Raw genomic sequence first — 27,373 nt, forward strand, 5'->3', positions numbered from 1 at the left:
TAGCTGGAAACTAATTGCAAAATTTATTCCAGGGCTGCGGGGGCTGGGGTGATTCTTAAGGGCACTTCTCGTTTCAGGGCTATGGGTCTCCGGCCTTGGCAAGGGCACACATTTCAGGGGGCAGAGGTGGGGACTGAGACAGGGTGGTGGGAGGCAGGAGGCAGGAGGCAGGGGTGTCCAGTCTCCTCCAACTGGGCAGGCTCAGCACAAGCTGCAACAGTAACATGAAAGCAGGACGGACAGCAGGCACCCAGCCGGGGACAGGAGACAGCTGAGGCCTCTCCCTGGTGCTTTGCCCTGGGGAGTGTCTTTCATGACCTAGGGCAGGAGGCCAGGGAGCTGAGGGCCAGCTTCATGGGTTTGCAGCAACGGGTTGGAGCCACAGAAAGGGGATCAACAGCGCTTTCCCTGATCTACAGGCCCGTGCCCCTCCCAAGTTCACTTGCATTCCCACCCACAGAGACTTGAAGCCCCCAACGGGGCATCCTGCTGTTCACCTAGTGGGTGAAGGGCGGGCAACAGGGCTTCTCTGGATTGGGGCTGGGGCTCAGAAGTAAAGACCCAGCACCACCCCAAGGGTACTTGGTAGGCGAGTGTCTGGGGAGAAACCATCAGCTGTACTTAGTGGCAATCCCCAAGCCCCAGCTTCAGTCCTCAACTCTGTCCCCTTCCCTCCATCACACACACCTTTCAAGGAGTGTCTAGAAGCTTAAAAACAAAAAAAGGGAGGAAAAAACCTCTTGACTCCAACCTTGCAGATAAATACCAGCCTGGGAGGGCCACCTCTGGGTGGGGCTAGGATGTCGATTGTACCAAACCTTCTCCAGGTGGGAGAGGGAATCAGGGATGCCTGGAGCAAAGTTTTTTCCCCCGATGATGTATCAACGCTCCCTCTTGCAGAGGTCAGCTGGGGTAGAAGGGCTAGGGAGGTCCTGTTGTCCTAACCAGTCTCCTGGTGTCCTCTAGGGCCCAATAGCCCCTCTCAATTTAGCAAACTCGGTTATCCTTAGTTTACAAAACAGAGGATCTCCTTCCTGGTCTCTATTGGGGGGAACACTGGAGACCCTCTCTCCTCCCCCAGTTGATACCTGCTCAACTTCTCCCTGTCTCTGTTTTCAGGAGAGGAGGAAGGGATGACCTCTGATCCAAGGGACATCGAGGCCCACCAGGGAATCCCGAACCTCCTCTCCGGACCTGCAGGCTTCAGACTCCAGGAGGGAGCTGGGAGCCAGGGGGCGGGGGAGGGGGTGGTTAACAGCCACCTCCTTGGGGCACTCCAAGTAGCAGGCAAGTGCCAGTGGCCACCCCACCTCCGCCAAGCCCTGCCCAGCCTCACCCACCTTCCCAAACACACAGTGTCAGAACTGAGGGGCAGCGGCCTCTGGGACGGGGCTGGGGTTCCTGGGTGGGCATCAGAAAATGAACCATGTGGAGCCAGCGGCAGTGGTTGCGGCCCTGCCCCGGCCCCGCCCCCAGTCCCACCCCCAGTCCCGGCCCCGCCCCCGGCCCAGGCTCAAGTCTGCTTGGCTTGCAGCATCTCGATGAGCAGGTTGTTGCGGGGCATCTCGTTGCCCAGGTGCTTGTGGTACAGGTACTCCTTGGCCTGCATGCTCAGGGCCCGCACCTCCACCAGGCACAGCAGCAGCTGCTGGAACTTGTCCCCGCAGTGCGGGTAGTGGCACAGGGTGTAGTCGAGCAGGGCTGCGTTGGCCTTCTCCTGAGCTTCCTTCACCAGGGTGTGGTTATTCAGAAACTTCAAATCTGCAAAGGTAGGCTCTCGGTCACCATCGCCTCACCAGCCATGCCCATCAGGACTGGGCCAACACTGTCACCAGCATCACCAATACCACCTTCCCTACGACCACCAAAGACACGGGCATTGCCACCATCAACCATGCAACATGATCTCCCCATTGTCACCGTGTCGGCATCACCATTGTTGTCACCCTGGTTGACAAACACCACCATCGTCACCAATACCCACATGCCTGTGTTTTTCATAAACGTGGCCACCGCCACCATCAACCACCCAGTCACAGTCACCTGTCACCACCATCACTGCCATCATCATCACCACTGTGGTCACAACGAACAAGAATCATGAAGCCCATCACCAGCCTCCCTGGGAGGATCCCTGGGCAGTTATTGAACCTCTCGGTTCCCCATCTGTAAAATGGGGGTGATGACAGTACCAACTTCACAACATTGTCCTGAAAATTTAGGGAGCTGCTGTGTGCAAAGTGCTCTGATGAACAGTGTCTGGCACGTGAGAAGCTCAGTGGGTTGGGTTAGCTGGCACCACAATAATGCCATCACAATGGGAGCTGCTCTCACCGCCGTCATGGCCAACCATTGCTGCCATAACCAACACCATCCCCCTGGCACGATCAGAGCCATCTTGTCTCCATCATCACTGATGCCTCATCTCCATGACCACTGCCACCCACATTCCCACTCTGCCACCACCACTACTGTCACCCCATCACCACCACACCCACAGAGGTGCCCTGGGGGTGGGAGGATCCCATCTCATGCTGCAACACATGAGGACTGGTGGCCCCATTCTACAGGACAGCTGGCATGTTCTTTTAGTCTCCCCTATGACCAATAGAGAGGATCCAGTACCCCGGGGAAGGACTCTTATGGGGCCATGGGGGAACATGCGCATTCACTGCAGGAGTGCAGACGGGTTGACATCCTGATTAACCTATCGCAAGCTGAAAATATCATAAGTCAAAAAGCACTTACTACGCCTGACCTGCTGCACATCATAGCCTGGCCTGCCTTCAATGTGCTCAGACCACATTACCCTAGAGTTGCCAGAATCATCTGATGCAAGCCTATTTTATAATAAAGCGTTGAACATCTCTTGGAGTTTACTGAACACCATGCTGGAAACGCAAACCAGAAGGGATTATGTGGGTACTCCAAGCACGCTTTCTGCCCAATGCGTGTTTTTCAATTTCTGCAGGACCATAAAGTCAAAAAATCCTAAGCCAAAGCTCATGAGTCAGGGGCCATCTCTGCTCGTGGTGGCGAGGAGGTGGCCTGGATGGCCACGTGGTGGCTGCACCCCCAAGGAGTTGCGTGCAGTAGGCAGAAGGCAGGAAGCCCACACAACGCAGGGCAAAGGGACGTGTCTTTAAAAGCCTGGGACTGAGTGGAAAACAAAAATCACAGAGGGAGGTCAGGATGAGATCAATAAAGCTCAACCATGTACATAAACTAGAAATGCTTGTTGGCCAGGTGCAGAGGCTCATGCCTGTCACCCCAGCACTTTGGGAGGCCAAAGTGGATCCATTGTGGTCAGTTTGAGACCAGCCTGGCCAACGTGGTGAAATCCCATCTCTACCAAAAATACAAAAAAATTACCCAAGCATGGTGGTGCGTGCCTGTAATCCCAGCTACTTGGGAGGCTAAGGCTGGTGAATCATGTGAACCCAGGAGGCGGAGGTTGCTGTGAGCCAAGATTGCACCACTGCATTCCAGCCTGGGCGACAGAGGGAGACTCTGTCTCTGAAGGAATAAATAAATAAATAAATAAATAAATAAATAAATAAATAAATAAAATAAAGCTTGTACACAAAGCAGATGTGCTTTGTGGGAAGATAGGGGCAAACAGGACGACCCGCATTAAACATCAAGGAAGGGCTTCTTTTGGGGAGGGGTGGAGGGGTGTGGCTCTGCGTGCACCAGTGATTAAACAGAGGAGTGCAACTGATGTGTCCCCCACACCCGAGGTGAGGTGCCGTGAAGAGACAGAAAGCAAAATGTCTTTGGAGTGAGGCAAACGTGAGTTCAAATCCCAGCCGCCGCTGAGGTGCAGTGCTCCCTGCCCTGCCCTGACTTGACCAGCCTTCCTCCTCCCTGGAGAGGGAGAGTCTGGGTCAGTTTCTTGTCACCCAAGTTCCTTTCACAGCTTGCAGTCCTCGTTCAGCTCCTGGGCAGCATTTCTAGCAGGTGCCCAGCCTGGGGGCGCAGGGTCAGCAGGAACCCACAGAATCTGTCCCCAGGCCTCAAAATCATCTGATGCAAGCCTGACCTTGCCTGGGATGGGGTGACCAGTGGCTCAGAAAATGGTCATCCACCCACTTCTCCTCCACCCCATCACCACCAGCCCTGCAGCTGCGGGGGCGTCCAGAGGCAGCATGTGCAGCCCTGGCCCCCTAATCCCCCTTAACACCCTCTGCGCCAGGAGAGCGCCACGCTCCTGGCAACCCTGATCCCTGGCCGCCCCCAGCGCGCCTGCTGAGGCCTGTGTTGTCCAAAGTCGGATTTAGGGAAACCCGAGCTGGGCCTGGGGGCGGATGGCAGGACCTGGCCTCCATCCTCCCACCCCAGCCCGGGCTCCTCATCCTCCCCTCTGAAGTGATCACTTCCCCAGGGTCACCATTAACCCTTAAGGCACCTTTATGTCAACTACATGGAAGTTCCCCCTTGTCCAGAGAGACACTGCTATATCCACCCCAATGCCTCCTGGCCCAGGTGCTCTTGTGCAGTGAATGACCTGCCCAACTGTATGGAGCAGCCCTACTCCCTAGCCTGGCCTGCCCCAGACATATTCAAAGGTCATGGGAAGTCATGCCACCTAGCTGGGCTCCTGCTGGCCCCATCCCCGTCCCATCTGCCTTCACTCCCCACTGTCCTGGGCTGAGCAAGTCTCCTGACATTCTCTTCTGACAATTCATCATCGGGGTCCAGAGAGGGACAGGGACCAACTCAAGGCCACACATCAGTAAAGGGTCCTGGAGGAAGCAGCTGGAGGGGGGAGGACTGGCCAGGACGCCGCAGTGGGGGCAGGGGCAGGAGGGGGCTGGGGAAGAAAGACCAGGGCCTCGGCTTTACCGGGATTTACTGTTCTCAGCAGCACTGCGCTAGGGACACCGAAGCGGGGTGCGGGGGTGGGTGCAGAAGGAGGACAGGTTTCAGGGACGCCCCCACCCCCAGTAGTACTTTGGCCTCCCAGCTCTTGGCAGACTGGAAACCCCCACTGCCCCGGAGAGGTCAGCCACAGGGCTGGGGGAGGGAAGCACAGTCGCTAAGGGAGCCTCCGCGGCTACAGTCCAGAAGCCCAGATCCAGTTTCCTGGGCAGCCCCCAGACACCTTGCACCCAGCTCAGTTCATCTCAGCAGACATCCAGACAGGCAGGGCAGCGCATCCCCAGGGCTCAGGGAACCAGGGACCCCTGAAGACACACAAGGTGCTAGAGTCTGGATTGAAACCCAAGTCTCAGCCGGGCGCAGTGGCTCAAGCCTGTAATCCCAGCACTTTGGGAGACCGAGGCGGGTGGATCACGAGGTCAGGAGATCGAGACCATCCTGGCTAACATGGTGAAACCCCGTCTCTACTAAAAATACAAAAAAAAAAAAAAAAACTAGCCGGGCGTGATGGCGGGCGCCTGTAGTCCTAGCTACTTGGAGGCTGAGGCGGGAGAATGGCGTGAACCCGGGAGGCGGAGCTTGCAGTGAGCCGAGATCGCGCCACTGTAGTCCAGCCTGGGCAACACAGCGAGACTCCGTCTCAAAAAAAAAAAGAAAAAAAAGAAAAAAAAAGAAACCGAAGTCTCTCTGACACCAAAGCCCAAGTCTCCCAGGATAGGCAAGCAGGACGGGGCCCCCTGCCCAGGAGCTGGGTCAAGCTGGGATGCCTGTTCCTGTGGGATTGGACATAACTTTATGTCCCATGCAATCCATGAGTTCTGTCCAAGAGCCCCCATCCCTGGGGTCCTAGGTTTCCCCCAGAGAGGCTACTCTGGGCTCTAGACCTGACTTCCTCCTCACCTGGAGACCTTGTACAAGTCCCTCCCCTTCCCCAAGCCTCCCTGGACTCCCAGTCTCTAAAGAGATCATTGTGAAGATTCCAGCGGATAACAGATGTGATGGTGCCAGGAACCCACAGAACACCACACCGTTCTTCCAGCAGACACGGGAGCAGGGGTCAAACAAACCTGGAGACGCCCCCTTCATGTGTCAGGGGTTCAGATCCCAGCTTTACAACCAGCTGGGTGACCTTGGGCAAGTCACTTCCGCTCTCTGAGCTGCAGTTTCCTGTCATCTGCACGACAGGGGCAAATTCGTCTCTGCCTCACAGGGTGGCCAGGGGCTGGCTCTCATCTGCATGCCCAGCTCTGGGCCCTAGGCACCCGAAGGTTGGAGACGGGCATGTTGGAGAGGAGCCTGCGCTCCCCAAGCCCGCTCAGCTCCCAGCACTCTCGGAGGCGGAGGTGGGAGGGAGCTGGGAGATGGCGCCCCCACCTCGGAGAGCAGCCCGCTAGCTCTGCAGAGCTGGGGGCCCCCAGGTTCTCAGAAAAGCCCCCTTTTCATGGTTTAATTGAATATTTGAATAATCCTTTCATTCCAGCGAGGCATAAAGAATGTTGTCCCAATAGCGGTAACTCAGGCAGGCGCCCCCGCGCACAATGGCCCCTCGAGTGGGGCTGCTATTCAGGCCGCCTTTTGTTGGCGCGGAGCAGTGGGTAAATTGCAAACGCTTAAGGGAATGCTGCTGCCGCCGCCTCAATGGAAGTCAGGAAATCGAATGTTAGGTCAATCCATTAAGCTTCGATTAAGTCCTCGGCAGAACAATGCCAGCCGGGCCCATCTTCATAAATACCGTGATTGCCAGGAGAGAGGCACTAATTTTAATTAAACCTCCTTACCTGCCTCCGCGCCCTCCCGAGACGGCTATTTAGACACCAAATGGCACCCTTATGCAGAGGCAGGCGCGAAAGAGGCGCTGAGTGAGCCGCAGGGCGGTGGGGCGGTGGGGCGGTGGGGCGGGTGGAGGGACACCAGCACTCACAGCCACGCTGTCCGGCCCAGGGCGGAGCCGCCCCCGAAGGGGACGCCCTGCGCGCCAGCTGGAGGTCTGCTGGCAAGCGGCGGTCCCTCTCCGGGTCCCAGTTTCCCTGGAGCCCCAGCTCTGGTGGTCTGGGTGGGATCAGGAGAGGAGCCCTCTGCTCCAGACCCTGGAATCTGCTCCAGCCCAGCTCCAGGTCTAGCCTCTGCCAGGGCTCTGGGCTGCCTGCCTGCCATCCTTTTCCCATGCTGCACTTAGAAGGATCTTGATAAAATGCAAATTTCATCATGTTACTGCCTGCTTCAAGTCCTTCCCAAGAGAAAGTTCAAGGTACCAGGCCCCGGCATTCAAGGCTTTTCCCAGCTCAGCTCCTGTCCCCTCGCCAGCCTCCTCCCCACCCCGTCCCCACCCCTACAGCCACACAGAACTTTCAGGATTCCCGGAACTTTGCACAAGCTGTTCCTTGAATCTGGAAAGCCATTAATGCCGCTTGTTTTTTTTTTCACCCAGAATGCTCTTACTCATAGTGCTAAGCCCAGCTCAGAGCCCCCACCCCCCAGAAGCCTTCCCTGATAGCCAGGTGGTGCTGGTTTCTCCTCTCTGACCCAACCCTGATCACACTGAACTGATGGGGTTCCTCTTCCAACCTGGAGCTGGCCAGCCAATGGCCTCTGCGGCCCCCCACACCCCTTTCTCACTGCTTGCCATCAGCTGGGGTCCTGGAATCTCCTCCTGTTTCTCCTCTGGTACCCGCAACCTCACCAGGTTCCTGGCTTGCTGGGCTCAGGGCTCACCCACCCACATCAGCCAGACCCATGTTCCCGTGCGGAAAGATAAGGCACTGTGCCAGACACACAGCCGGTGATAAAGATAGAGACTGTGAGCATTCATTCACTTCATTCATTCACTTATGCATATGCACACTAACTTAATAATGGTGATTTTGATTAAAACAATTCTGGCACATACTTCCCAGGGCTCAGCCAAGCGCTGGGCACTTTGGGGAATTCTCTTACTCAATCCTTGTAACAAGTTAGGGATTAGTAGGAGGGTCACTCTACAGATGGGGAAATAGAGGCTCAGAGAGGGGAGTGACTTGCCCAACGGCACACAGCCAGAAAGAGACCAGAGACCAGATTTAGAATCTACTCCTCATCCCTACCTAGTTTCCTTTCCCAAGCACTGCGCCACCTTGATTCTCACACACACAGCACGCGTGCGCACACACACACCCTTCTCCCCGCAACTCAGCCTGTCCCAGCCCAGCACTGGAGCCTCTCCCCACCTCTCAGGCCTCAGCTGCTGCATCTGGAAAAAAAAAAAAGCTGATGACCAGCATGACATTAGGGCGGGGCACTTCCAGTTTTGAGCACGCCCACACTTGGACCCAAGAGAAGTGGGATCAGCTCTGCCATCTTCCTTAAGCCCCAGAGAAGGAGGAGTCCTGGATTCACCCCCAGCGGCGGCCAGAGCTATGCCCAGGGCTTTGGTGGGAAGAGGGGCTGGGGGCTTTTCAGGGGACACCCAAGGACAGACAGAGCCCACCCTCCACCCACCCCTCCTTAGGGCCCTCCCAGTGGCCTTGTGATGGCAGCCAGGTCAAGAACTCTCACCTTACAAACCACCCAGACTCCTGCGGACACACACTCCAATTCTAGGTGCCTCCAAGCACCACTCTCCGCCACAAATTCCTCATGTTCCCAGATCTCCTGGCCCCTCCCCAATCACACACAAACTCTCCACACAGCCTAACACTTAAACCACAAGCGTGTGAAAGTTCGTCGTTTACACATGCCAGCACACACACATGCACGGAAACAGAGACAGACGTTCGCGTAATTCCTGCAGGTTCCATGCCCCAACCACACAGACCCCCACCACGCATGTCTGTGACTGTATCCTGTGCCAGCCTGCTGAGTCTGGCAGGCTGCGGGTAAGGTGCTGCTGCCGGCAGAGGTAGGAGGGAGCTTCCCCAGCTGCAGCCAACCGGGTCTGGGCCCCTGAGGCTCCTGCAAGGATTTCAGGCCATAGCTCCTGCAGAACCCTGGCTGGTGTCCTGAGAGGTGGCTTAAGGTGGCCTTGCAGATAAGCCCTCCAGTTACCAGCCTGCTCTGCCAGAGTCAGGAGACCCAGCCCACCGCACCCAGCCGCATGGCATGGAGGATGTCACCAATCCCACCCAAGCACTGGGCTTCCCACTTTTCCTTAATCCCCTCTGCCTCTGCAACACTCCCCACTCCTCCTTCTCTCTGGCAGGCACGCCCTTCCCAGACTGTGACTATAATGCCAGCCACCAAGACAATATCTTCATCCTGCCGCCTCTCCAGGTGATGAAGCACTCACTCATCTCTATTCCATCCCATCTGCATCACTGCAAAATCATTCATCCCCCAGAAAACTCCTATTCATCCTCCAAAACCCTGCTCAGATGTCCGTCCTCCAGGAAGCCTTCCAGAAAGAGCTCTTGCTCCCCACCCAGGGTTCCCTAAGCCACACCCATCTCTCTGTCTCAGCCCTAACCACCCAGGCTGCAGGTCTCTTCCCGATTGGCAAGGGACAGCTATGTCCTCAGCATCGCCGGGTATGGGGAGGGCATTGGTGATGGCTTGCCAGGGAGTGAGGGTGCAGACTGAAGTGCCCAGACAGGGTTGGGGTCAGGAGGGCAAAGGGAGGGAGACCCCCCTAGGTGCTTGGGGAGTGGGGTGGGTGGCTGGGCTGGACTGGGCCGGGACTGCTCTCTGCCTCTCCTCCACTTTCTTTTCCTCCTTAGCACTGGTCACAACTGTCCCCCTATGCCTGCCTAATCGTGTTAGGAACCTACGTCTTCCTAATCGTATTATGCTCATGATCCCCCCTAGAGAAGGTCAGCACCACGACGGCTGGGCTTTGGGGGTTTTGCTCACAGCGGTATTCCCAGTGCCTTCTCCGGTGCAATTGCTCAGTGCCTGTTTGTAGAGTGAATGAATGGATGCATGCGTGCATGGGCAAAGGGGTCCGGGCCCCCAGGAGCTACAGTCAGAACTGGGGATCCCTAGATCCAGGAATTAGAGAAAACAGGGACCCCAGGAGCCTGGAATACCAATCCCAAAGTCACATGGGCCACCAGATGGGGAGCCGTCCCCATTTAAGAGCCAGGCCCTGGCCGGGGGCCCTCAGACCTTTGTTCACTGAATGAGTAAGGGAGGGGCCCTTCTCCCCTGAGGCTCCTTCGTGGGCACTGTGGCCATAGCAGGGCTACCTTTCCAGCCTCACCCACCTTCCCACCCGCCCGCCCCTGGCTGTCTCCGCCTGTCTGTCACCGGAGCCGCACTCACCCAGGCTGAAGAGGATGATGAACTTGAGGCAGACAAACTCCTGCCGGTCCAGCTGCAGCGCGAGCAGCTGCAGCACCAGTTCCTGTGCCCGCAACACCAGGCTGTGCAGCAGCGAGCCCGCCTGGGCGGCCACCGTGGTCAGCTCCACCTGGGGGCAGAGGGCACGGGGTAGGGGACAGTCAGAGGACATGGGTCCAGGCAGGGGGCTCTCTGATGGTGGATAGAGGGCTGAGGGCATGTATTGGAGGTGCAGGTCAGATGGGCTGGGGTCAGGAGGGCCCAGCCTTGGCACCAAGCCAGGCACGGGTGACATCTGTGCGGCCCCGGGGACCCTGTCGGGACCACCCTTCTGAGCTGTCCTCAACCCGCCAGGCCTGGAGCTGAGGGTACCCACGTCCTGCCCGCGTCCACCCCTCCTTCACACACAAACCGCAGCACCAGGCCCAGTAGCACCAGCAGTTCAGAGGGGCCCTCTACATGCTGGGAGGGGAGGGGTCAGGGGAGGGCAGGCCTGTGCAGGGACACACAGACGCATCCACGTGGCTGCCCAGAACCCCTACATTCACACCTAGATGCTGGGTCACAGTTCAGCCCAGAGTCTCACGCGCGCGCGTGCGCGCGCGCGCACACACACACACACACGAGCGCACTCATGGGGTCGCCCACTCCGTGAAGTGAAGGCACACACATGTGCACACGGCCACACCCGCCCTTGTATGCTCACACTTACAGCAACACACACGCCCATGTATATGTTCACAATTACGGGTTGATGGGAAGACAGTGACACCCACACACCGATGTGTGTGGAGATTTTGCACAATAAAACACAGGCAGGCACACACACACAGGCCATTCCCATGGCCACAGAGACTCAGTGGCCGCCGACACTCACACCGAATGGAGACTGCAGGCACCTGCGCCCACAGGAAGCCCCAGAGACACCCTCTTGGAACCAGTGCTGCCCATCCTGTCCTCCTGCCCCTGATGGCCTGTGACACCGAGGCGAGAGCTGGAGATGAGGAGCAGGGTCTGGGGGGGCTGGAGCAGTGAGCAGAGTCTGTCTCCCCCACCCCACAGCACCCACCGACCCCACGGTCCCTCCTGTGTCCCCACCTGGGAGTGACGCTCCTGCCAGCAGGCTGGACCCTTGCCATCAACTCCCTTCTCTGCCTCCCTCCCTCCCTCTCTTTCCCTACAGCCTGTCTCCCCAGGTGAGTCCTCCTCCCTGGCTGTGTCCCTGTGTCTCCGCCCTGGCCCCCACCTCCCATCCTGACCCCTCTGCCTGCCTCCTCAGATGCTACCTGGCCATGTCCCTCCTCCTCCTAAAGCTCTCCCTGGACCCCTGATGCATCTGGACTTTCTACTTCCCAGATCCTCATTTCCTGCTCTAAGGGGCCCAAATTCTCTGAACTCTCAGGAGCCCTTTGCCTATTCATTCATTCATTCATTCATTCATTCATTCATTCATTCAAGATTTAGGGCCTGCAAGGTTTTGTCCGCTAACCCAGCCCTAGCAACCCTCCAGCCTCTCTGGTCTGTCACCTCATGCCACCCCATACCAGCACCAGCAGGGCCTGGGGGCTCCACGCTTCCACCCTCTCTGAGCCTGTGGCGGAGGTGAGGACTGCCCCCCTCACCGCTTATTCCCCAGCCAACTCCAGTGGATTATTTCCAGACCCAGGACCACCATCACATCCTCCTCCATGAACCTCTTCTGACCATGCTCACACCCCCTGAGCTGCTCCCCAAGAGCAGGGCTCCCAGCAGCCGGCGCCTCTCAAGCCTGGACCAGGGCTGCTCGCAGAGGGGTCAGGCCAGTGGGTGCCCCATGAACGTGGGGAAAGGGCTGATAATCGGGGTGCCCAGAGCGAGCCCCGAGAGGCCTGGGTCCTCCTCTCCGAGGCCCTGAATCCTGGAAGTGCACATCGGGGCTGGGGCGGGGCCCAGGGGCGGGGCGGGGCCCAGGGGCTGGTCACCTCCTGCCCGGTGACCAGCAGGATGCTGCCCTCCTTGCCGTGCTGGACCTGGCGGTAGATGTGGTCGAACACCAGCAGCTCGCTCCAGCAGTTCTGCAGCAGTGTCATCTGGTCGGCAACCTGGAAGGAAGAGGCACACGGGGGGCCGGGCTCCAGCCAGGGTCCAGGTCCAGTCACCTTCCTCTAACCCCTTCTCCTCCCACTGAGACCCAACCGGTGCGTGTGGCCCGGGCGAGTTAACCTCTCTGTGCCCATCTACCCGAATGTCTGTGCTATCAAAGTGCAACAGGGGTCTGGCCAGTTAACAAAGGGGTGTTTGGGGCTTGAATGGGCCAGGCTTCAGGCCCCAGCTCTGTCTTCGGTATGACTTTACATAAGTCCTGGTAACCTTCTGTGCCTCAGTTTTCTCATCTGTACAGTGGGCAAAGTACTGAGTGGACAGTCCGGTACATGTTAGGTACGCCATACATGTGATTAATGTCCATGGAGGTACTCTGCAAAGGACTCCTACAAATGCATGGCAAGATTATTATTAATTTTAACATTGTCCCCATTTAAAAACCTGTGGTCAGTTACACCTCTGGCAGCCCCAACTGCTCAGACAGAAGCCACGAGGAAGAAACCAAGGGCTTCCCCCCAGGCCTAGGCAGAGCTCTCAGGCTCAGGAGAAGGAGGGAGGTCCCACCTGGCCTGCGGTCAGGCCCAGGGCATGGGCAGGGGGGCGGCAATGGCCTGGCACCTGAAGCAGAAACGAACAGTGACAAGGGGCCAATTCCAAATGCCCAGGCTGCAGCCAGAGGCACTCGGTGCAGGGGCAGGGGCAGTCCCTGTTTGGAGTGTCCTTTGACTCTGCAGGACTCAGAAGCAGAGCCAGGGATCCCCTGGCCCCAATCCCTATTTTTCAACTAAAGAATCTGCCACCCGAAGAGGACAAGAGACTCTCCCAGGATCACACAGAGGCAGGACCAGGCCAGGGCCACGGCTGGCATTCCTGGTCCACAATCTCCACTGTGACAAAACGAGCCCTTCTGGGTATTCGGAAGCACACTGGGCACTGCAGATGGGCCTGGGCAGACATAGCCCCATCCCTCTCAGCCTGTGCCACTCCTCAACTGGCCACCAGCGACCCAACAGACACTTCCGGCGCACCTTCCCAGGCCGTGCCCTGTGACGAATGCAAACCATGACAGCTAACAGTCATTCCACCGCAGCCCTACAGCCTTGCGAGGTTTGTACAGTCACCACCCGCATGACAGAGAAAAGAAACTGAACAGAGAGGCCACACAGCTCTGTCTGGTTCCAGATCTGCGCTCTTAACCACTAGCTGTGGAAGAGGACCTGTCACTCACCCGCCTTGCCATCCAGGAGTTCCTGGTCTCTCGAAGCGTCTTTGCCTCCTCTACAAATCCCTACCTCATCCCTCTCCTTCCTCGAGGCCCTCCCCACTCTCTGGATGCAGAATCTGCAACATCTCATGGCAACAGTTAAATGCCTCTGTCTTCGCCAATACCTGTGAGATCTGGAGAGGCAGAACTGGTGTCCAGCGCTTCTCTGGGCCCCAGAGCAGGGGTTAGAAAGTGGCTGATGAATGGCAAGGTTCTCCCCAAGACAAGCACAGAGTGCAGAGGGATCACTCCCCACCTGGGGCCAGGGGCTCAGAGGGGCCACTCCCCACCTAGGGGTGGCTCCCAGTCAGAGGGGAGCTGGCCCAAGCCTAATGAACAGGAGATAGAAACCTCCCCCCTCCCCTCTGTTCCCCTTCTCTCCTGGGGCCTCCCTAGGGCCTGTGTCCTCAGGCAGGCAGAGGGGGAGAAAAGGAGAGGGAAAAGTCAGGAATTGCACACAAACCGGCCTCCGGGCCCACGTGGTGGAGAAGAGGGAGGCCTATGTCCGTTCCTTCCATCCCCACCTCACCTCTGGGTCCAGAGCTCCCTCCAGCTCCCAGCAAAAGTTTCTTCCCAGAGCCCCTACCATCAGCCGAGGCCCCCAGGCTCAGTCCTGGCTGGGAGGGTCCAGGAGAGACTGAGGCCTGGGCAGGGGCTGACTCAGCCATCTCCGTCTCTCTCCATGGAAGTGCCGGCCCCCGTGGAGCTGCGGTTTCCAGGAGGGAGCCAAGGCTCAGAGAGCACCTATTACCAGACATGGTGCCCAGTGCGGTACAGGACACCTCACCCCTGCCCTGCTGACATTCTGCCCACATTACAGATAAGGAAACACAGCCTTGCCGGAGGTGACACTCAGGCTTCAGGCAGCTGGGCTCTGCCCAGAGGTTCCTACCGGCCAGGACTTCTGGGGACCCTGGGAACCTCCTGAGACCCGGGTAGGAGGGGCCTGCCCAGGGGTCACACTGGCAGCAGGAAAAACTCAGGCCCATCTTGGGCACCCAGGTGGTCGCACAGGGCCAGGCTTGGCACCCCGCCCCTCGCAGGCCCACAGGAACAGACACCCTTGCGCCCAGAATGAAGGCACAAGGGGGTGGGGAGGTGGCGGAGGAGCGATAAGGGGTAGAATGAGGAGATAAGCCACGCTTCAGGCCAAAAGCAGATGGGTCACGGTGACCCGGCTGGCCCAGCCCTGGGAGCAGACTCTGTACCCAGACCTTAGACCCTGGATGGGGCAGGCCTGCCCGGTGGGACTGATAGGGGTGCCAGGGGCAGAGAGCTGCAATATGGTCGCTGAGGCTTTGGTGCCCCGTGCCCTGTGTTCGAGTCCCCATCCGGCCATGCATCGTCCACCATGCCTCCTCCACCCTAATTTCCTGTTCTGTGAAGAAGGAAATATAATTTCTCTCTTTTTTGGTTAAAACATAAGAACACATTGGGCTGTGTGGGAACTGGTGGACCTGCTGTTGGTTCTTCCGTGGATGCTGCCTGGCTGGGATCCCACCTGCCCCTTGGCCAAGCAGGTCTTGACTCACTGCTTTCCTTGGGTGGACAGATGGATGCGTAAAGACACCAAACTCCAAAACACTCCCCACACAGATAAGAACATGCATGCACGCATGCACACACATACACACACCCCTCTTTTTATTTAAAAGAAAACCACAGCGCCATAGCTGCCAGCCCCTCTGCATGAGAAAGCAGGTGGCTCAGAGGTTCCTTTAACCAGAGAGGGTTGGTTTTCACTTTCCGAAGGTCCCTCCCTACGCTAAAGGCTCCTCTACCCTCAGGCCTCCTTGCCACCCTGGGAACAAGGACATTTGCAGCCCTAGCCCTGGGGTCTCCACCAGCCTGGCCTGTCTGCTGGGCCCATCAGCCATCCATCCCTCCTGCCAGACTGCCACAAATCTTCCTGGAGCCTTGGCGCTCTGCAGGCTGCCTTGAAGACCACGTATTTATGGGTGCCGAGTTGACCTCCCTCCCAGCAGGGCCCCTCTGGAGCCCCCTGGGGTCCGATCGGTCTGGCTGTGAAGGCCGGCAGGCTGTGTAATTCTCTGGTGGCTGACACACCACGGGCTGGCCGCCGTGCTCTGCCGGCCGAGTGGTCAGTGAGGTGTCATTTGTCAGCCCAAGACTGACAGTCACTGCCGCTTAAATGAAACCGTCTATCTGGGCAGTTAAATCTGCTGTCAGTGGGGGCCTCGGAGCTGGATGTTGAGGGTGAACGGATGTCAAGATGGGTCACTGGGCACTCCTGGTCCCTGCTGTCCCCCGGGTCCTGCCTTGCATCCTCCCAGCCTGTCCTTTGCGGTAGGTGATCAGACAGGCTGACTGCCTGGGCCTTGGACACTGCTGCCCACCAAGCAGTAGGTACAGGTGAGTTTCTGCCACCTTGCAGGGAAAAAGTTGCTTTATAAGCGCAGGACAAAGTGGCCCTAAGACGGTCCCGGAACAATTGTGCGCTCAGAGGAGCTTGGGTCCAATGTGTCTCTCCCTGCTGCCTCCCCGCCCAGGCCTGCATTAAACAGTGCGGCTAAGGGGAAGAGAGGAAGGGCGCTGTGACCCCACTTCGTAAACTGCCCGCGCTCAGTTCTTCCCCTGTCCTGGCTCACTAACCCCTTACAACAGCCCAATGGGGTGGACATTATTTCAACTCCTCCCATTTTCAAGATGAGGAAACTGAGGCCCGGAGGAGTGAAGTCACTTGCCCAAAATCATACAGCATGTAAGCGACAGAGCTGGAAGTTGACAACAGGCCTCTGTGATTCTAGTCTTTGATAGTCACTTCTGTGCCACTATCGGATCTAACATGCTGGGATTGTGTGCGATGGAAAAATAGAGACAGAGGGACCCCCATCCCAGTTGGGAAAGAAGATGGGGGAGAAAGATCCCAAGAGGGCATTTAGAGCCCAGTATCAGACAAAACCGGGCCCCTGGTACCCCTGAGAGCTCAGCTGAGACTCCAGGACTCCCCCCGAGCAGCAAGATGTCATCAGCATCACAGGGCTGACTGGGCCTCTGCTCAGAGTCCAGGCTCTGTCAGGGGAGCCCCTCCCCGACCCAGAACCTGGAGCCCCAGCCAGCCCCGACAGGCCATCCATCACCCACTGCCCAAGGACCCACTCCTGGTCCAAGCTCTGCTCTGGCCCTGCCAACATCTCCAGCCCTGCTTCACAGGCCCATTGGAACTCCCAGAACATGATGCCTCTTCACATTTCGGGGCCTTCGCCTCTGCTGTGCCCACTGCCTGGAATCCCCTGAACCTTCTCTACTTTCTAGAAAGGCACAGAACTGTTCTCTGACTTCCTTAGTTAGAGCTGTTTGCTCTCCCCCCGGGGATCCCTCTGCCTCTTCTGTGGCTCTCAGAGCCCTGGGCACCTCACACTGGCATTATCTCGGTGCATGTCTGACTTCTCCTCCAGGTTGGCAGCTTCCTGGGTCCAGATGATTTTAATGTCCCCAGTGTCCAGCCCAAGGGTTGCTCCACTCTCAGAGCCAGAGAGCCCCCTCTTCTGTCTGCTAAGATGTGCCCTGTCTGGAGGTGGGGAAATGAATGATCAGCCAGAAGGGACACCAGAGTCACGCACACCCCTCCCACTTTTCTGCCTCCTCACCTCTGGGCTTTGCAAAGAGACACCAGCCCAGGGCCCACTGGACCAGTGGAAAAGAACTTCCACATGGTTGACGAGAGGCGCTCTAAGGGCTGGGCTGGTATTTATCTGCAAGGCCCCTTTACAGAAGCTGGTGACCACTGTTCATAATCCCAGGCTCAATTCAAAGACTTTGGGAAGGGGAAGCAGGAAGGTTTGGACCACGGAGAAGCCAGAAGCAGGAAAAAACACTCAGCAAAGCTGGGACAAAAGCCCTTCCCATCCTGCGTGAAAATCCCCGGGAGACTAGGAAGGCGGCCAGAGGAAGTGCCCTGCCCCTCAATCCAGGGTTCTGGAAGGCTGGGAATGCCCTGCTCCTCCTCCTCCCCTCTGCACAGGGGGTACATGGGAAGTCTGGAGGGAAGCTAGCAACCAACCTAAGGGACTTGGGGTCCTCATCCCCACCAGGGCCTCCAGCCATGAGCAGAAGGTAGGTGGGAGTGTTCAAGACCCTGCCTTCTGCCTCATCCACTAGGTTGGACCAGACAGGAGGCAGTGGTGAGAAGGGGCTGGGGTGAGAAGCCCACCCCATGACAGACACATGGTACATCCCCAGGCCTCAGCCATGACAGGCCCTCCACAGTGGAAACAGTAGCCACCACCATCAATCCTCGACTCCCAGATGGCCCAGGCCCCAGTCCCATGATGCCCCTAGGGCTCGGAGCACCCACTCCCGACCTACCAGCCAGGGCAGGCAGTGCCCCCAGCCCATCCGGCCTCATGCCCCTGGAGGAAGCCCAGGCCTAAGTGGCGTCAGCACTGACAATGCTGCTCAAGGCTGCAGTGGCCCCAGCAGGGGGGCAATGGGCTCTGCTGTTTACACCCAGCCCCAGAACAGCCAGGGGGGCAGCCTGGGTAAGCCAAACACCGATAGCCCTGGGTGAAAGAGTGCCTGAATCCAGGCCAGGAAAGGGCAGGCCTTGGCCAGCTGGGGGGGCCCCTGGGGAGGTCTCAGAGAGCCAGGGCACTGGAGGGGCAGTTCTGGGGCCTCAGGCTCTTCAAGCCACTAAGTGGGAAGACTGGGAAGTTCTTTCCTATGTCTTGTCTCAGTTTCTCCTGCTGCTTTCCTGATTACTGTAGCTTCGGGTACCTCAACCCGGGGGAAAGAAGGCCATGCCATAGAGGAAGGCTGCCTTTCCAGGGAAGATCAGTGGCAGACCCTGGAATCCCTCACCCACCTACCCACCTAGCTCCCTGAACACACACATCACACACACACACACACACACACACACGACCATCCAGCAAACACAAGATTTGCAAAGGCAGGAGGATCTTTCACCTCAGCTGTGAAGGAGAAGGGCCCACAAATGTCCCAAACTCTAAAACACTAAGAGCCCCCATCTGTGTGTGACGTTGGAGGCTGGCAAGGATTGGCAGCCTCCCTGAATGGGAGGACAGGATGGGCCGGATCCCCTTCCCAACACTGGGCTGAAGGCTGGGGAGACAAGACAGTCTCCCAAGGACTCAGCTAGTCCTTTGAGGGAGCCCAGCGTCTCAGAGAATGAGGAAAATGTGTACCTAAAGAGCCCCAGAACAGGGAGCCCCAGAGAATGAAGGAGCTGCAGAGACACCAAGAAGCTGAGACAGCCCGCCAGGGAGAGAGACAGTAGGAAGAGACACAGGCAGAGATCAAAGCAGCAGTGGCTGTGAGAGGCTCAAGGAGGAGAGAAGGACAGGGAGGGAGCGGGGACCCAAGAGGCTGTGATGGAGTGGAAATGCTCCTTAATGTCCCCAGGGTGGCCTCCGGTTCCCCAGCTACTGCCTGAAGCCAGTGGGCAGGATGGCCCTATCCGAAGGACAGTTGGGCTAAGGCTTGGGCAGCCGGGAGGACCATGATGCAGGGCCAGCCAGGTGGGAGGAGAGACTCACCTCCAGCTCCTTGAAGACCATGCACCTGCGTGCCCAGTCCACGATGGAGATGAAGGTCTGGTCGGCCATTCTGCACAGGAGGCCAAAGGCCGCCGGCTGGTCAGGACGGCTTTTGGTGGGCTCCTGCAGGCAGCCCAAGATGCGGGCGCGCACCTGGTCCTCATCTGGCTCCAGCTGCAGCAGCTGCAGGATAAGCTCAGGCACATTGGGCCCTCCAGAGAAGGGCTCTGGATAGCCGTATGGCAGCCCAGGCTGTGGGGGGCTGGCGTAAGGCTCTGGGTACTCAGACTTGATGGCACGGCCAGGAAAGGCAGGGTAGAGGTAGCCAGCCAGTGGCCCATGGGCACCGGGCACAGCCATGGGCAGTGCTGGGGCCCCAAAGTCGCCCAGTGGCCCAGTAGGTGGACCGGCGGCCAGGCCCTTGGGCTCAGGCGCATGCAGGCTGGGAGGCAGCACATAGTCCGGTGCAGGAGGGGGTGGTGGGGGCACCCCCATTGGGGGCCCTGTTTCCAGCTTGAAGCCATTGGCCCGAATCTGTGCCTTCTTCTGCTGTTTCAGGGCCCGGTCCCGCTTGTACATCGGCCCAAACTTGTTCCGGCCACCCCTCATACGGTCAGCGCGCACGGCTGTAGGCAGGGGCAGAGGGTCAGGTTCACCCTCTCCAAGCCACCTCCCATGCTGTCCCACCACAGATTCTTTCCGAACAAATCTGACCGCTCTCTCCCCTGCTCAACATCCTTTCATAGCTCCCACTGACCACAAGGGAAGTTAGTCTTTGCCTGGCATTCAAGGCCCTGCTCAGCTTTTCAGGCGATCCGTGCTAAGACCCCTCTCCTTCCACTCCACCTAACTCACCTCCACTCCTCTGTTTGACACATCTCCTTCCTCCTCCACCCTGCTTTCATTTTCCTTCTGACTCAAAAAACTTTTTTTCTCCTGAGCTTGCTGAACACCCAGCCTCAATGTCACTACTTCCAGGAAGCACTCCTGGATTCACCCAGACGGACTCTACTGTCCTTGCCCCAGGTGCCCTGTCCTTGCCCACTCTTATCATGCTGAGTGGATCATGCCATGTGCTCCTGCAGGCTCAGTTCTGGGCTCAGGTGCCTAGCGCAAGGCCTGGCAGGGAGATGGTGACCGGAAGGGGACCCTGGTCAGCTTTGTTCACCACTGGCCCCAGGGTCCAGCTGTTTGTTGACTGACTGCCTGACTGTTGAGCTCCAGCTGCAAAATGACTCAAGTGTCCTTCACTGGTTGTGAATGTGAAGCCCAGTTTAGAGCTGGCCAAGGCTCTGTGCTGGGGGAGGGGACCTCTCTTGCCAACTAGAAGCTCCTCCGCCAGGCCAGGAATGTGTCATCAGCCAGAACCAACAGGTGCATCTCTGCGGGTGGAGTGTGCCCCCAGCGCCTGCTCAGACAGAGCCCCACCCTGGGTTCTGGGTGAAGGGAAAGAGCAGGAGAGAGGGGGTGGTGCTCAGTAGGGATGATGGCTAGGGGGCCACCTGGCCAATCTGCCTTCCCCCTGGGGTGGGCAGCCCTGTGCCGCTCCCAGGCTGCATGGGAGTTTCTGCTGCCCACAGCAGCCAGATCTCTGGCCCCCTCGGGACCTGGCGCTAGGGGCATGGGCTCTGGGGACAGGATAGGATGTCCCCCTCCCATCCAGGGGTCCTTCCTCCAGGTGGCAGGGCATGTGGTCTGCCACTCTCAGAGCCACCTGGGGCTTTCTACACTGTTCCAAAACCTTAATCAACCACTGCCTGTTCAGCACACAGTCCAATGGCCAGCCACCTTCAGAAGCTCAAATCTTTCCTGCCGAAACTTCTCTCCTCCTCTCTGGACTGAGAGCTGGGGTTGAGGGTAGGGAGGCAAAGAGGGGCCTGCATTCCTTAGGGGCAATTCAAGTGTCCCCCACTGCCTGGCCCCCTCAGGGCCCGGCTAAGAACATGACGGGAAGGAATCTCACTGGCTGAGTGAATAAACCAGAGAGCCCTTTGGATGGACGGACAGACAAGCAGATGGGCAGCTGAATGTGTGGGGGCTGGGCAGCGGTGGCGGGCAGATCCTAATGGAAAGCCTCATGGGCCTGACAGCTAGCCTGTGGATGAACGCCCAGACACCTTCAGCTTTACTACACCAATCCCCACACTCGCTGGCTGGAGGAAGGCACTGCCGTTAAGCCCATTTTTCTTTTCTTTCTTTCTCTTTCTGCCTTTTCTTTTCTTTCTTTTTTATTTTGATGTCTTTATTTTTTGAGACAGGGTTTTCCCTCTTGCCCAGGCTGGAGTGCAGTGGTGTGATCAGAGCTCACTGCAGCCTCGACTTTCCAGGCTCAAGTGATCCTCCCTCCTCAGCCTCCTGAGAGCTAGGACTACAGGCACATGCCACCATGCCCAGTTACTTTTTTGTATTTTATAGAGACAAGGTTTCTCCATGTTGCCCAGGCTGGTCTTAAACTCCTGGGCTCAAGTGATCCTCTTGCCTCAGCCTCCCAAATGCTGGAATTACAGGCATGAGCCACTGCATCCCACCAAGCCCATGTTTCAGATGGGGAATCTGCAGTTTAGAGAGGTTAAGGATTTTGCCCAGTGTCACCCAGCCTGACTGACAGTGCTGTGCTGGCACTGGGACTTGGCCTCTGCTGGCTAGGGTTGGGTATTGTTGGGGGGATGGGGACCTTCTCACAGAGGGAGGAGCTCTGCAGACCCTGTGCTGGGGCCCTGGCAGGGGCTGGGGAAAGGGTCATCTCCATAGGGTTCACTTTCGGATACTTCTCAGCCCAACCCAGGTTGGCCTTGCCAGAGTCCCTTCCCGGCCAGAGGCCCACCCAGCGCCAGCGCCAGCGCCCGGTTCCCTTGCAGCGACTGGGCCCTAATGTTGCACGAGGGGCCTTCCCGAAGGCCAATGATGCTATCCCCTCAGCCCCTCTCCCACCCCCACCCCCTACCCGCTCAGGCTGTCAGGGGTCAGGGATCCAGGCCCGCGCGGCGCGCACCTTCCAGGCGCATCCCCACCGTCAGGCACTTCTGGAAGCGGCAGAAGGGACAGCGCTTGCGCTGCGTCTTGTCGATCTTGCAGCTCTGGCTCTCGGTGCACGTGTAGTGCTTGTTGTTCTGCACCGTGCGCTTGAAGAAGCCCTGCGGGAGCTGAGAGTCAGCGGGGCCCCGCCGCGCCCGTCCGCCGCACCCCTACCTCGAGCCCGCGGCTCACCTTGCAGCTCTCACACGTGAGCAATCCGTAGTGGTAGCCGGACACCTTGTCCCCGCACACGGGACACAGCTCGTCCAGGTCCTCGTCGTAGGAATAGTCCATGCCCGCGGCGTCCGCCTGCGGAGGGACAGCGGGTCAGGGCGGGCCGGCGGAGACCGGCAGCTTGGGGTCCCCGCGGCCACCGCCCCAGCGGCTGTCGCCGGTCCGTCGCGTAATCCCCTCGCTGCGCCCAGGCGCTGCCGCCGGCACCCACCGAGCGCCCCGCGCAGCGTCCCGGGGTGGGCCCGGTGCAGTCCCCGCGTCCGGCCTTCCCCGCCCAGGCCCCGCGCTCCCGCCCCGCCTGGGGGCTCCTCCCGCGCGGACCCCGTCGCGCCCGATCTGGGGCCCTCGGATTCGATGCGCTTCGATTCGGATTCGTTTGTCTGAGAACAAAACCCCGATTCTGAGAAAAGGAGATGGGCTCAGCCGCCGGGAAGACGCCAGGGGACCAGGGAGCGGTAGGGCGCCCGGCCTGGGTGTTCTGGGAACCCGACAGAGACGAAGGAGGCAGAGACAGAGTCTGGGCGAGACAGAGATGGGCGGAAACCCTGGCAAGAGACAACGACCGACTCCGCGGGGCGCAGACAGGAGGCCAGTCCGAGAGTGCCAGAGACACAGACACAGAGACGCCGAGCTGGAGAGAACCCGGCGGGGACGAGACACTGGGAGGACTGGGGGGAGAGAGAGAGAGAGAGAGAGAGAGAGAGAGAGAGAGAGAGAGAGAGAAACGAGGGGTGGGGGATCGGATCAGAGACTCGGAGAGACAGCGGAGGCCCAAGGAGAAAACTCAAGAGAGACCGACGCAGAGCCAGAGACACAACGATAGACGAGAGACAGAGACGCCGAGACGAGAGGAGCCCGGGAGAGACGAGGCCGGAGAGCGATAGAAACACGGAGAGAAAACCTGGAGGCGGAGGTGCCCAGCCCGAGGGTCGGGGACAGGGGACGCGTGGGAGCCCAAGCGCCGAGGCGAGGCCCCGCGGGGTCGGACCCGGACGGGGGCCCGGGCCGCAGGAGGCGAAAAACGACGGCGCCGGGACCAAGAGCCCGAAAACGCGGAGCCGCCGGGGGCTCCAGCGCCGGGAGAGACAAAGCCGCGGCAGCGACGGCAACAGGAGGCACAGCCCGAGCCGCCGCTGCCACCGGGACGTCGGGCGGGGAGACCTCGGGCGGGGGTCGGCGGGCTCCGGGAAGCCGAGCCCGAGGCGGGGGAGCGGCCTCGGGAGAAGAGGCGAAGTCCTGAGGAGGGAAGCGACCGGAGCCAGGGCCCGGGACGCGAGAGAGGGAGCGACGGCGGCCGCGGCCGGCCCGACGCCCACCTGGTCGCTCCCGCCAGCAGCGCCCCGCGTCCCGCCCGCGCGGAGCCCGCACCTCCCGGCCGCGCCGCCGCCGCCGGCGAGGAGCCGCACCCGGGCGCAGCGCCGCCCGCCCGCGATGACGGCCGCTCGGGCCGGGGGCGGGGAGGCGGGGGCGCTGGGCTGGCGGCGCGGGGGCCTCAGCTCCCCCCTCCCGTCTCCCCGCCCCCCTCCTGCCTCCCCGTCCCCCCCGCCACAGCTGCCGGGACCGCTCCGAGGCGCACCTGGGACCCGTGCCCCTACGCCGCCACCGCGCCCCAAGCCAACCCGCCGCGCCGGGGCCGGGGGCCGGCCCCTCTATATCGGCGCTTGCGGTATCCGGGGGCGGAGGCCCGGCCGCGTCCTCCCCCCAAGCCCGGCCCGCGCCGGGCACCCTCTCCGCAGCCCGGCTCCAGTCTTCGCTCTCATCCTCCCCACTCCCCAGCCCCTGTCCTGCTCCCCGGATCCCAAGCGCGGCCAGAGAGCTGCGGAGCCCGAGTGCCCCGCGATCTGGGCAGGTGTTCGGCTCTGGGGGCCTCGGGTCACCCGCCTGCAGTGGGAAGAGGCAGCTCCTGTCTGCGAACCCAGCTGGGTCGTGGCGAATGCCACGCGGGTTGCTGGTCGCACTGCAGCGTGGAAGCGGGTAAGGGCGAGTGGCTACAGTGGCCGAGGCTCAGGTTCACGGGTGGAAGCCAGATTCTCCCATGGGCCCCGCCAAGTCTCCTCACTCGAGCCTGCGGCAGCTCTCTGCCCGTTGCGTCTTCAGTTGCTGCATCTGTGAAGTGGGTAGATGACCGCTCTTCCTCGCTAAGGGTGGGTCGTGAGGATGAACCCAAGCAGTAGGGGCAAAGCACGCGCGTGGCCTGGTGGAAGCGCTCAGTGGCGCCCCGCTGGGGAGATCTGAGGCGAAACCCTTCTGCTCGCCAGCCTCAGTTCGCTGGGCTGGAAACGGGAATCGTGGAAATCCCATTTTACCAATGCCTGAGGCCTAGGGAGGACCCAAAGCCTTTACGGGCGCAGGAGCTGGGAGAGGAGGCCGGAGGCAGGGCCCCGCTGCTCCCTTCGGAGCTCTCACGAGGGGTGGGGCAAGGAAGAAAGCGCTGGGCTGCCTTGGGGACAAAGGGGTTCCCGGCCCACTGGCCGAGCAGTTGCTCTGGGCTAGGAACCATCCGTGGGGCCACTGTTTTTCAGTTGGAGAAACTGACCCGAGAGGAAGGGGCCTGCCCGCATCCCGCCTCCCCCCACCCCTGGCACCTGGGGTCTGAGAGAGTTTCAGGACCATGAGGCCAAAAAGCCGCGATCTTCAAGCAGGAAAATACTGCAATTTTCCATTGACAGCGGCGCAACCCACCAAAAGGCTCCATCTGGGCTCCCGCCTGCCTAGAGGCCTCGGGCTTCGGTCGGAGCTGAGCCTGGGGCCTGCGAACTGTGGCCAGAGACCCCCGCGCAGACCCCACTCAGCTGGCTCACCCCACAGAAGGAGCAGAACCCGCAGATTAGCTGTGCAAGCCCTGGCAAGTCACTTCGCCTCTCTGAGCCTCAGTTTCTCCGTGCATAAAGTGGAAAATGTTGGTTTTACAGATGGGGTACTGCGGTTTCCATGCAAAAATCTTGGATGAGGAGGGAAGAAAGAGCCAGAGACCCTGTTACAGGTACCGCCTGCGCCGCCAAACCCCTGAGAAACAAGAGCATCTGCCCGAGCTAGAGGTGGGGGTCCCTGCTGCCTCTGAACAGCTCCCCACCACAGTGGAGCCCTCAGACAGTGACTGTAGGAGCAAAGGGTGCTGGTGGATGATGGGTTGGGGTGCCCCAGTCGGCTGTTCTAAGGTAGAGCCCACTGGAGGCCTCCTGGAATCCTGGTGCTGGAAGCACAGGCCCCAGCCGCCCGGATGGGGTGGGGTGGGGGCTGGGCTCAGGCCCTTCTCCCTCTATCTCCAACTCCCTCTCTCCCAGGGTTTCTACTCTCACCGGCTGGGAGCCCATGGCTCCTCCACACTCCAGGCCCCGAGGCACCCACCCCCACAGGTTCCAGGTTCCAGCCCACCACCTGGGGAGTTCCGGTCCCTCATCCACCCACCCAGGGAGGCAAACCTAGACCTGCGGACCTAGACCTGGCCTGGCGGCAGAACCCAGGCTGATAGATGAACGCGGGAGACAGACACACGGATACACAGCAAGACTCAGAGACAGCCACAGAGACAACCCAGACCCTCAGGCAGGGTACAGAGCCCCAAGACAGGCCCAGAGCCCTCCTGACACACAGACCTCTAGGCTCAGACCCACACAGCCTGGTGGATGCCTGGTCAGCGACAGCGGGACACCAGCGGACCTCCATGGGGCTTGTGGTCACAGGCCTGGCTCCTCCCATCGGCAGCCCAGGGAAGAAGAGGGGGTAGCATGGTGGGAGGGTGAGTCTGGGAGACCCCTGGCCCCTTCCCTGCCCAGAGCAGGGGGCACTGGTCACTGAGCAGAGCAGGCGGTGGCCGGCCAAGGCTGCAAGGAGGCACTGCAGAGGGAGGCTGGTCATTAGAGGCCTGGGCCGAGGCCCTCACTTACGGAGCGGAAGCAGCGCTCTCACGCCGGATGAGGGTGGCAGTGGGCACCCAGGGTCCAGGGGGAGGTTCCGGCAGCCCAGGTGGGGCGGTGGCAACTGTGGGTTCGCAGAAACCCCCTCACACCACCGCGGGCGGCAGCCGGACGGCAGGCTGGCCCTGTCCGTCCGTCCTCCTCCTCCTCCCCGCCCTGGTGGGGGGGCCACCAGAGGCCCAATTGGTCTCTGCCCCCACGTGACTCTGCAGGCCTCTCGCCTTCTTTGTTGGTGTTTCTCTTCATTTACGTCTATTTTTTTCTTCTTCTCCTAAAAGAAAAAAAATACCCCTATCTATCTGGGGGCCGAGGGTGGGGGCGGAGGCCAAGGCACTGCGGAGGCCTTGGCCAGCTGGCTGTTCCAGGCCCGCTGTGGGAGCCCAGAGGCAGGGACCCCACAGAGGCGGGTAGGCAGCCCTGCTTGTTAGCGACCGGGTGGGAGTGGGGCCTGATTTATGGGCTGCTCCCCCACCCAGCCTGCCGCCTGGCCTCTCTCCTTGTGAATGGCTACCTCCCTGGGGCCTGGCCCGGCATGATCTGGCCCGGCCCGGACATTGGAGTGGAGTCAGGACAGGCTGGTGTGGAGGCAACGCCATGGTGACTTGACCAGGTGGCCTGCTGCTTCCACCTGTCTCTTCACTCTTCCTTCAGGTGGAGGAAGAGGGGGGCCAGAAGGCGAGCAGGTAAGCGGCCTGGACACGTGGTGGGTGCATGCCTGCCACAGTGGCCTCTGAATGTCCCCATCTGCTGTGGGCTGCTGCTGTTCCCAGTCGATGGCTGGAAAAACTGAGGCTGAGCTGAGACTGCCTCTGAGGCCAAGTGGTGGCTTCTGTGGCCCCAGGTTGAACCAAGTATGAAGCTAGGCCAGGATAGGACAGGGTAGCAGGAATGGTGGGGTGGGCTTTATCTAGAAGGCTAGGCCTCCCTAGACAGCCTGGGACATCCCCATCCAATCTCTGGGTCCAGATGGGCTCTGAAATATCCTGGTCCTGTAGGGCCTGGGTTGCAGGGCCCTGTGCTGCTCCCACGGTGACTGGATCTTTCGTGTGTTCCTCTGTTCATCTCATATTTACTGAGCGCACACGTAGGGGTCAGGCACTGTTCCAGGCACCAGGGATCCCATAGGAAAGAGAAGAAAAGTCTCCGTCCTCAGAGGATTTACCTCCCTGCCTTTCATCTTGGGAGTGTAGGGAGGGGCACAGGGTGACTAT

General features: G+C 59.7%; 2 protein-coding genes across 7 annotated transcripts; one reads left to right on the top strand and one right to left on the bottom strand.

The window, feature by feature from the left end:
- NR5A1 (nuclear receptor subfamily 5 group A member 1) lies at nucleotides 1-26,321 on the bottom strand. Of its 6 annotated transcripts, none has more exons than XM_008006277.3 (7): nucleotides 26,133-26,321; nucleotides 22,204-22,320; nucleotides 21,989-22,130; nucleotides 18,997-19,622; nucleotides 12,093-12,212; nucleotides 10,114-10,261; nucleotides 1-1,761 (listed from the first exon to the last, which is right to left on the bottom strand). In XM_008006277.3, exons 2-7 carry the CDS (start codon nucleotides 22,303-22,305, stop codon nucleotides 1,514-1,516), a joined length of 1,386 nt encoding a protein of 461 aa, XP_008004468.1. In that variant the 5' UTR covers nucleotides 22,306-22,320; nucleotides 26,133-26,321; the 3' UTR covers nucleotides 1-1,513. The 6 variants fall into 6 exon arrangements, with proteins under 6 accessions (XP_008004468.1, XP_008004469.1, XP_072878016.1 ...); XM_008006278.3 differs by lacking the exon at nucleotides 26,133-26,321 and adding an exon at nucleotides 25,842-26,120; XM_073021915.1 differs by lacking the exon at nucleotides 26,133-26,321 and adding an exon at nucleotides 24,127-24,236.
- On the top strand, nucleotides 22,304-25,835 carry LOC140713121 (uncharacterized). The gene is made up of 4 exons (XM_073022230.1): nucleotides 22,304-22,700; nucleotides 23,185-23,726; nucleotides 23,797-24,219; nucleotides 25,158-25,835. The coding sequence occupies exons 1-4, from the start codon at nucleotides 22,304-22,306 to the stop codon at nucleotides 25,683-25,685; spliced, it is 1,890 nt and encodes a 629-aa protein (XP_072878331.1). The 3' UTR covers nucleotides 25,686-25,835.
- Nucleotides 26,322-27,373: the final 1,052 nt, after the last annotated feature.

Source organism: Chlorocebus sabaeus, chromosome 12 (genome assembly GCF_047675955.1).
Source record: "Chlorocebus sabaeus isolate Y175 chromosome 12, mChlSab1.0.hap1, whole genome shotgun sequence".
Lineage (NCBI taxonomy): Eukaryota > Metazoa > Chordata > Mammalia > Primates > Cercopithecidae > Chlorocebus > Chlorocebus sabaeus.

Excerpts from the sequence above, each read along its gene's own strand:
- LOC140713121 (XM_073022230.1), top strand. The coding sequence starts at position 22,304 with ATGCCCGCGGCGTCCGCCTGCGGAGGGACAGCGGGTCAGGGCGGGCCG. Across the intron at positions 23,727-23,796 it reads GCGGGGGCGCTGGGCTGGCG|CTGCCGGGACCGCTCCGAGG; the intron begins GCGCGGGGGCCT and ends CCCCCGCCACAG. Across the intron at positions 24,220-25,157 it reads GCACTGCAGCGTGGAAGCGG|ATGGGGTACTGCGGTTTCCA; the intron begins GTAAGGGCGAGT and ends TTGGTTTTACAG.
- NR5A1 (XM_008006277.3), bottom strand. The coding sequence starts at position 22,305 with ATGGACTATTCCTACGACGAGGACCTGGACGAGCTGTGTCCCGTGTGC. Across the intron at positions 12,213-18,996 it reads TGGTCTTCAAGGAGCTGGAG|GTTGCCGACCAGATGACACT; the intron begins GTGAGTCTCTCC and ends TCTTCCTTCCAG. Across the intron at positions 1,762-10,113 it reads CATCATCCTCTTCAGCCTGG|ATTTGAAGTTTCTGAATAAC; the intron begins GTGAGTGCGGCT and ends CTACCTTTGCAG.